Source organism: Alosa alosa, chromosome 15 (assembly GCF_017589495.1).
Source record: "Alosa alosa isolate M-15738 ecotype Scorff River chromosome 15, AALO_Geno_1.1, whole genome shotgun sequence".
Taxonomy (NCBI): Eukaryota; Metazoa; Chordata; class Actinopteri; order Clupeiformes; family Clupeidae; genus Alosa; species Alosa alosa.
This window is the reverse complement of record NC_063203.1, coordinates 5,212,144-5,221,880: the sequence shown is the minus strand read 5'-3', so window position 1 is coordinate 5,221,880 and position 9,737 is coordinate 5,212,144. Positions and strand designations below refer to the sequence as shown.

At 41.5% G+C, this 9,737-nt stretch overlaps 2 protein-coding genes across 2 annotated transcripts in view; one reads left to right on the top strand and one right to left on the bottom strand.

Moving 5' to 3' along the window:
• The first annotated feature begins 7 nt into the window (after positions 1-7).
• LOC125308870 (titin-like) lies at positions 8-6,013 on the top strand. The gene is made up of 4 exons (XM_048265515.1): positions 8-149; positions 2,866-4,067; positions 4,252-5,703; positions 5,870-6,013. The coding sequence occupies exons 2-4, from the start codon at positions 2,875-2,877 to the stop codon at positions 5,979-5,981; spliced, it is 2,757 nt and encodes a 918-aa protein (XP_048121472.1). The 5' UTR covers positions 8-149; positions 2,866-2,874; the 3' UTR covers positions 5,982-6,013.
• Positions 6,014-6,138: 125 nt separating this feature from the next.
• Positions 6,139-9,737, bottom strand: part of psmd8 (proteasome 26S subunit, non-ATPase 8) — a 3,831-nt gene continuing 232 nt past the window's right edge. Inside the window, exons 2-7 of the mRNA XM_048265516.1 lie at positions 9,019-9,091; positions 8,772-8,874; positions 8,430-8,595; positions 8,229-8,329; positions 7,688-7,799; positions 6,139-7,161 (exon numbers count right to left, since the gene is read on the bottom strand). Coding sequence (XP_048121473.1) covers positions 7,024-7,161; positions 7,688-7,799; positions 8,229-8,329; positions 8,430-8,595; positions 8,772-8,874; positions 9,019-9,091 — 693 coding nt within the window. The 3' untranslated portion in view covers positions 6,139-7,023. The remainder of the gene's footprint in view (positions 7,162-7,687; positions 7,800-8,228; positions 8,330-8,429; positions 8,596-8,771; positions 8,875-9,018; positions 9,092-9,737) is intronic.

Here is a 9,737-nt window from a genome sequence, read left to right as displayed (position 1 = left end):
GATTCGATTTTTCTTTCTTTGAACAATAACGTACGCAACATTAGATTGATTAAGTATCAAGCGAGGGTTGTAAAAGTTATAATCCTTGCTATCCAGCCTAGGCCAACGAGAAGGTCTTGATCTGCTATCATGTGTCAGTGATCAGCGAGGTAGGCCAATCTAATAGGCCTCTGTTGTATTGCTATTTTAGGCCCAACATTTTTTACTTATAGGCTACACAATGCTTCGTGGAAGTTTATCCGATTAGGCTAACATAAGCTAGCGTTAATTTAGGTTTACCTGCGTGTGATAACGATATCAGGCTAGATGACTAGGCTATTTTAAAATGTTCAAAGAATTTTGCTATTTTGGCAGATGATTTATTATGATATAAGCGTTTGCACGTGTTCTCTTAAATTAACCTTACCCCATAACTTCCCTTTTATTTTTGGATTAATTGATTTAAGATGGCATAGTAGCCTAGGTGGACATCACAGCTTTCCAAAGTCGTCACGTTACCACAAATATCTTCAACCATAGACTGTGTCTTCAACCATTTATCTCAGCCCCCTCCTATGACTATCATCTGCCCAGCTACAGTAGCCTACCTTCAGTCATTTTGAACCAGTCTCTCTCACTCTCCTAAAAGATACAATTAGTCGAATGAACTTTCCAACCCTTCAGATTTTGTCCCTCCCAAGCTTTTTAAAGAAATGTTTTATACTACTGGACCTCATATCTTAAATATTTAAATCAGCCTTATGGCAGGTGTTGTAGGCTACCAACCATATTTAAACATGCTACAGTACCGCCTCTGATTAAAAAGCTGAATCTAAAGTCCTCTCTAACTTTAGACCTATTTCCAAACTCCGATCCCTTTCCAAAGTCTTGGAAAAAGTTGTGCTTGCACAGCTGCAATCTTTTTTAGACAAACAAGGCATCTCTGAAGTGTTCCAGACCGGTTTTAAAGCCTTCACAGCTCAGAAACTGCACTTCTAAGAATTTGCAATGACATTTTATTAGCTACTGATGCTGGTGATGCTGTTATACTTATCCTGCTAAACCTCACAGCGGCCTTTGACACAGTTGATCATACCATCCATCTCTCTCGCCTTGAGTAGTGCGTAGGTATTAAAGGTACTGCCTTAGAGTGGTTCAGATCATACTTCTCTGATAGAAGATTCTCTGTGAGCATAGGCGGCTTTGTTTCCTCCTCAGCACCTCTATCCTGTGGTGTGCCTCAGGGATCCATCCTTGCACCCATCCTCTTTGCCCTCTATATGCTCCCTTTAGGCTCCATCCTTAGAAAATATGGTATCTCTTTCCACTGCTATGCAGATAACACCCACATTTATCCCCTGAAGGGTCAAGACTCCTTAAAACCTCTCCTAGACTGTCTTGATGATGTCAAAGCCTGGATGGCCTTTTAATTTTATTAACAAAAAAACTGAAGTCCTCCTATTAGGACCCAGTGGAGATCACACTCAGGGTATGGACTTAGACTCCCTGAGGCCCTATGTAAAGCCCTCTGTAAAGAGCCTGGGTGTGTTCATGGACGGTCTCTTCCAGGCCTCACTTTCCCGCTTGCAACTGGTTCAAAATGCAGCAGCTCGCCACGTAACTGGTACCCGTAAGCGATAACACATCTCTCCTCTCATTTTTATTTCACTGAGATACTAATCTGGCTGCTCACAATTATTCGGTGATGAGTTTACTTCATACAGGCCATCCCAGATAGCAAGAGGTTGATGGACCACTGTCGGCCCACTGGGCGGCAGATCTGGTGGTCTGCTGGCGTTTTTCTCATCTGTTACGTTTCCCTCAGCCATTGGTGGGCCAATTAGCAATGAGAGGGGATTAGTTAAATTTCAAAATTAAAAAAATGGTTGTGGTAAAGTAGTAAGCTAACGCACATTTTAAAAAGTGGAAGTATGTATAGGCATAGGCTATTTATACAGCAAAGGTAGGCTACATACATAATTGCCTGACTGCGATGCAGTTTATCAGTTTGTAAAGGTTAGGTGACGTAGGAATTAATCAAAATGATTGGTTAGGCTGAACCAATGATTTCAAAGTTAACACAAAGTCTATGCCCTTTACAATGCTATAGCTTCGAAAATGTCTCTCATGAAATGAAGTGAGTGAATCTGGTGACTAGGTGAGACAGGCAGATGTTGAAGAATGTACGCTATGGACTTCTTAGGATGTCTTGGCCTGACAGAGTGGCTACCAAAGCTGTTTGGGGTGGGCAACTGGTGGCAGTGCTCTAGCAGTGTTCTTACTGCATAGTATCCTTTGCCTAACTAACCTATTCGGTGATGAGTTTACTTCATACAGGCCATCCCAGATAGCAAGAGGTTGATGGACCACTGTCGGCCCACTGGGCGGCAGATCTGGTGGTCTGCTGGCGTTTTTCTCATCAGTTTTCCTGCGGTCCACTGACAGGTTGCGACAAACGCACCACCTTTTGCCAACTGTGGTCCAAACACTTTTTTATCCGTTTAGTTATACTTCTTCCTCCAATTTTAGTCATTTGTTTTTATTCACAACTAGTTAAAGCAAAGGTGACATCACCGGTGGCAAGCCACTGGTGGTTCAATACCTACACATCTGATTGCTATCTGGGAAGCCTATCAAAAGAACAGCCATGCGTTAAACATGAGCCAATGGATTGACAAAATTGAAAATGCTTTAACTGTTTAAATGTAGGCCTTAGGTAACAATGGTATAAACCAATGCCTTTGCTGGGTGTTGCTGTGTAACAGAGATAACAAAACAATTGGTTTTGTGCCAAAATACAGATATTGCAGATAAAAAATATATAATGAAAGAATTTAGCAGTGCTCACTACTTACTTGAATGTGAACATGTCTTTCCTCTTTTCAGAGCACAAACATGGGAAATAATCACTCAGAACAGGAGCAACAAAGCAAGGGAAACCCTGAGACCAAACAAGAGAGTTTGCCAAAGAAGAAAGATACAGATATATGGAGTAGCTTTCGAAATAAGACCAAGGCCCCACTGTCTCCACCAACTGCCTTTAAGCCTGTGCCTCCAAATCTTTTCAAGGGAATTCCGCATGAGTTCGCATCTGCCATTGGCACATCAACATTCTACACAAAGCAGTTACTAGTGGAGACTCCACATGAAGACAAAAGACCCGTAGACTCTAGCCCAGTAGTGCCCGCATTTTCACCCCAAGCAACTCTTACAACAAACCCATTTAGGGTACCAAAAGAGCCACGTGCTTACGATATTTCCTGGGACCGTCCTCAAGTTAAAAGCCCAGTGCCAACCCCGATTTCTTCATTTGTCTTCCCATCAGTATCAGACAACACTCCTCCAAAGGATCCTCCAAAACCATATCCTCCAAAATCAGATCCTCTGAAATCAGATCCTCCAAAACCATATCCTCCAAAATCAGATCCTCCAAAATCAGATCCTCCGAAATCATATCCACTGAAATCAGTTCCTCTGAAATCAGATCCTCCGAAATCAGATCCACCGAAATCAGTTCCTCTGAAATCAGATCCTCTGAAATCAATTCCTCTGAAATCAGATCCTCCAAAAGCTGTTCCTCCAAAAGCAGTTCCTCAGAACAATTCCTCTGAAATCAGATCCTTAATTCCTCTGAAATCAGATCCTCCTAAATCAGATACTCCGAAAGCAGTTCCTCAGAACATCGCTTTAGCTTCTCCTACAAGACCTGTTGCTCCTCTGTGGGAAAATTCTCCATGGCAAAGAAAACCACCCCAAATCCCTAAGGAGGCCTGGCCTGAACCCCCACCACCTGTGAAACCGGCCTTGACTCCGGAAACTGTCATAAGGGAGGCTATAGCCAGCATCTCTCAGGATGTTCCAGTGCCCTTCCTTTTTACTGCAACCACCCCAGAAATGACACAAGGTCCTTTAAGATCGGAAGTAGCAGTGGTAGATAATAAAACAACTTCAGCGGAAATAAGTGAAAAATCCTCATCATGCTCTAATAACACTGTGGTCAACAACACAGATAGTAAAAGTGATGACAATGTGAACAGTCAAACATATTTTGTGATTTCTGAAGAAACCCATGCAGAGATTATGTCAAGGTGAGTGCTTCATCATTAGTGGATTGCTCACTCTAGATTATGCTGAACTATATTTTCTCTAGACCTCCTTTGTCCTGCATGCATCAGTATCCAAGCCTGGCCTGGAAAGCCCTGTAGCTAGATGTGTAAGATACATTTTTGTGCATGCTACATTAAATAACGTTAGACATTTTGTTTTTTACAGACTTGCATATGTGGAAAACCAAAAGTGGCTTCCTGAACCACCGGTCACTCAAAAGCAGGCAGTGGTGCAGCGAGCCCTAAATGGAGTCTCTTATGCAGAGGCAGTTAAAAAGTCTCAACCAAAGGTCAACCCTGCCCGACGTGAAGCCAGGGCCAAATTATTGAAGAAAATTAGGTTATCTAAATATGGTGTGAAGCAGACAGAAACGCAAACGGATGACGACTCTGCTGAAGGAGGTAATACTGTCCCACAACAACCATGCGACAATTCCTCTACCCATCTACTTCCACTCAAAGGTGCACCAGACCAGAGTGTTACACCAAAAAATAAAGCAGCCACTGAGCAAACAACACATCTCAACCAAAATGAAAAATCTGCCATCTCCTCTAACCTTATCGAACTGGAAAAAGAACCCCCCCTGGCAAATGCAACTAAAAAAATAGAGCAGAAGACAGACAATGCACCATCAAAGAATACCAAACCAGAACCCAATTTGAACCAAAATCCACCGACATTACCAAAAAGTAATCAATCTGTAAGAGGGACAAATCCCACCCTGAGAACGGATACATCAAAGACCGTATTTTGTCAAGCGCACAATGTAAACACTGCTCCAGCCATAGATCTGACAGACGAAGCACAAATGAGAGAAATTCTGAACGCCATACGTGTCTCACCTTCACCTAGTCAAATCAGTCAATCAGAATTAAAAGCTGCTCTGCAAGCTGCAAGTGTCTCTTTACTGCACGACAAAGTAAAGCAAACCAAGCTGAGGGTTTCAGCGCAAATATCCAGAGCTGTGAGAGGAAAGGTGAAGGAAAGTTTTCAATGTGTGCCTTCGCAAGTCGACCCTAAATCAGGTCCAAAGAAAGCTCCTCTTCCTACTGACACTCCACAAGAACATTTAGACTGTTCTGCTGCAAATGTCGTTCACAGTGAACTTTCAAGTTCTACTGGCCCTTCAAAGGAATCTCAAAAGCCACTGATCACTCCGCATCAGCCAGCCTTATCTCCTGTTTCTCCAGACCCATCACTCACATCGACTTCCCCCAATTGTTTGTCCACAACAGACATATTAAATGCCCGATGTGACAAACAAGGTGCAGCAACAACTAAAGCCACACCCGCCATTGAGCTTGGACAAAGTCCATCTAAGTTCATCACCAGAGCTCACCAGACTCATGCCAAAATACCAGCTAACGCTAATCAGGTACAAACAAAGATGAAAGAAATAAAACAATTGCCTCCAAAATCCAAAATGACGGAAAAAGAAGATACAAATATAGAAAATGAAGAAAAGGCACAGGATCCAAAACCCTCAACACCATCTCCACAGCCTCTCTCACGGCCTGAAGGTCGTTGGCATCCTTTCACCACTGATCGGTCATGTGTGCAGAGGGTCCGTTGTCAGCACCGGGAGAATGGCAAGCTGCCCAAAAATGTAGTGCAATGGTAAGGCAACAAAACTTTCTCACACAACTGTTATGTATGCAGTGACACGGCAAAGCAGTAGTATTTACCATTTATCCCGTGTTTTTTTCTTTCACTTCTTAATAAGCTTTGATGGGAAATTTCAGATTCTTAAAAAATTAAAGTCTCTAATTGCTATTATCTTTAGGTTGAATGTAAGTCGGAACTACCTGTGTGAGCCGTCTTGGGTCACCACAGCATCACTGGCTGCCTCAATTGCTCTGAGTGTACGACTGGATAGGGAGGATTCCCGGCAGTAAATCAATAAAATTGACATAATTGTAAAAACGTTGAATGTTTCTTGTAAAGGAATTATGTGCCTTCAGTCAACAAAAGCATAACAGTTGGCTGCAACGTTGATGCCTGTAGACATTTGCGGATTCTTTATTGTTTTTTTAAATAATAAAAACAGTCAAATTTGGACAAAAAAAGTTTTATTATGAACTGACACAACCTGTGACCACTGAAGAAATAAAAATGTGCATTTCTCAGATCAATAGCTGTACAACCCATGAAAGGGACTAAGAATTTATCAATTCAAAAAAGAAGGGGGAAAAAAAAACAAACTTTCACAGCAAATCTATGCCAGTTGCTAGGAAACAAGGCAAGGGCATTGGAATGGAGTGATTCTGCAAACACTCCCAAGCAAAACCTGAAAATAAGTTTTAAGAGTTGTGTTTGTAATGTTTGAACCTGAAAATCATGTGAATCATATGCATCTGCCCTGTGCAATGCAAAAAGCATTTCCAGATGAAAGTAATCACAATTAAACACACACCTGGTAAGAGTGGCTGCAACAGAACAAGTTTAAAGTGGTGTGAGACACTTTAAAAAAGCTTCTTCTCCATGATTTCCCATGTTACCATTGCAGATTTTACATTTTATTGTGATTATTTGCATGGGAAGAAATACAAAGATTTGTGAGTTATTTGGCTTGTTTTAAGTATGCATGTTGGCTATCAAAGATCAAAATCAAGGGCTACTGTGACAAACTTTATTACCTAGTACATGGACATATACACAATCAAACAGACTAACAGATTTAATACTGCAACACACTCAGGCAGGCACAAGTGTGTAAAAGAAAAGTATGTGAATTAGCCTTAATACAGACCTTGAACTGCAGCATAAACTAGCTATCTGTTGATGTATACATATCCGGCCCGTTGGATCCATGTCTGTTTATCTCCAAAGGGTAAAGGCAAGTCCAAGTTTGACTGTACATCTGCCTACATGTACGTGTAGCTTTTGTGTATGGGTGTGTGTGCACATAAGGAGGGAATGTCTGCATGCAACTTTGAATTACACAATCATTTCAAGCTGCCGTGCATACTCAATGACCTGCTGGGCTAATTCTGTTGATGGAATAGTCACTTCCTCTGTTTTTTGCTGCTGGGAGCTGAAAGAGTAGTATCCATCAGGACTCTGAGTCCAACCCCTCTATAGGACAAAGAAAAGGGCAAGGGGAAAAGTGGGCTGATCAATACAAGCAAACAGAATTAAGAAGATGAACGGCAATGTATGATCTGTACTGTGCAATTTTTAAAATCCCTACACATATAAACAATTAGCCCATTTCACAAGATGTCACCACGGAGTAACCCAACTTCTCAGACAGAAATAGGAAAGGGTTGCGGACACCGGCGGTGTCATGAGCGCGGAACTTTCGACATTCGATTACTTAGACCCCATTATTCTCAATACAACCCCGCAAACCAGCGTCAAACTCTGCCACCACCTCCGCTGGTGTGAGGCCCGGGGTTGTATTGAGAATAATGTTGTCCAAGTAATTGAATGTCGGAAGCAGAGTGCGCCGCGCTCATGTCGGTGCCAGTGTCCACAGCGCTGAATACGTTTTACCCTGCCAATTAAGGGATCGTTAACATCAATGAAGCCTGGACACTGTGAAAAGCACCTGGACACTGTAAATGGGCTTATTGAGTATGTTAGTGCACGACCAACTAACCTTCTTAGCGTACTCGGTCATCTTCTTAGGTGATGAGAAGAACAGTACTCTTGTGGCCTCGTTGAACTGGATTTGTTCATAAGCCTTCTCTATGCAGCCAGCTATCTCATCACTACCAGAAACAAAGCAGTGGAGTGAGTCCCATGTGCTCTTCCATATGCAAATGAATGACATCAGGAAGCAATCACACTGATAAGTGGTTATAGAAGCAGAAGAAGAAGCTTTCCAATTGTCTGGTAAGGTTTAGTAGCTTATTGGTTGACACCACAAGTGCTACACTAGCAAGCTGGATGTGGCACAATGATGGATTAACTTTCTGTTGAAATGTAAAGCTCATTCATGCTACTTTTGACAAATGTTGGGCATCCTGATCAATCAAAACAATTAAATACCAACATGGCGAGAGGACCAAAATGTACAAAGGCGCAAATACAGAATTTTGTTTCATTGCTTAAACTGCTTTGTGGACCTCAGTGTGATGGCTGCCTTAGTCACAGGTATAAAGGGTTTAAAATAAACAAATAAATAACACTCATCTCACCGGATAGTGTCGAGCAGAATGTCAATGAAGAATGTATAACTCTCTGCAGGGATATTTCCTTTGGCAAGAAAGACCTTATTGTAACTTCCCTCCATCAAGTACTACAAATAAACACAAAGTCATTGTCAGCATCACATTGCTCCATTCACTTGTTTGGACAGACATGCAAAAGGCAAAGCTGCCTATTCAATGCAAAATCACCTGCTCAAGAGAAACAGGATGTCTGATGTATACATTGCTCTGAATGTCTTTAGCACTCAGTCTCTCCAACTCTGTGTGAAACTCAGATACACGATTCTGAGAGAGCAAGAAGAGCAAGTTCAGACCCAGTAGCTGGTGCATGTAGGCTGACTCTGGCAATTCATCCCTATGAGAAGCAGATAAAAAAGTTAAAATTTCTGGGTCCTTCAATTAGAAAATGCCAAGAAAATATTACAAAAAATATAATAATATATATATTTGGATATGTCCATTGAAATAGTTGTGTTCCTAAGACAGCATAGGTTACACTTCCAAATACAACAAACAAAATTGTGAAATTACTTGTAGTCAAAATAGTAGCACTTCAGTTGTGCCATGTATCGCTCAAAGGAGGGGATATCCTTTTTCAGAATACTCCACAAAGCTCCAATCTCCAAGACATCTCCTGCAATATTCAGTTTAGTTAGAGGCATGTATGACACAAGCAATGGATGTGTCTATAAGGTGCAAAAAAATAAACTTGGAACATCCAGTATTTCACCCCCAAATGCTCTAGACACTAGAGAAACACTAGAATAGGCATACTCACGCGCAAGAATGAGCTGTTGTTTGGTGAGCTTAGTCCCTGAGGTCGGGAGGAAATTCAACTCCAAAAGAGAGACCTGTGAAAACACAAGGCAGACTACTAAGGCACTAAGAAGTAACTGTCACAGCACTTTAAATGATATGCTATTTACACAGCAATTCAGGAGTGGAGCATTCAACGTGTAATATAACTTGCTAACTTGTTCATATGTTTATGGTTACTTGTTGCAGATGATGTTCAAAGAGAACTTGTAACCCAATTAAAATGTTTATACTAGCCTAACGTTACATGAAATGAAAGTAGGGCAATTGTTTCGCGAGCGACACAAGGTAATTGTTTTAAAAGTGAGCTGTTTAAGTACTTTAACAAATCTGATCACAAATCCACTGTGATTGTTCTCGCCGACTTTGTTTTCAATAAGACAGGCTCAATAAGACAGGTATTGTGGAACAGTAACGTTAGCAAGCTAATGTAATTAGCGGCATGTTAGCACACTGCCATCCGCCAACTGTTGTTAACAGTTTAAGGCCTTCACAAGCAAGTCGTCATAAGCAACACTGATTAATACACGTGCTTAGGGCGAGCCCGCAAATTTCGATTAAATTACACAGATTCTTATTCTGTCTTCCGGATGTGCCAAACATGACTTGTTACTTTAGCTAGCTGGCTAGCAGGTTCTATGATAATATGAGCTAACGTTAGCTAGCAACACTGACAGTGGC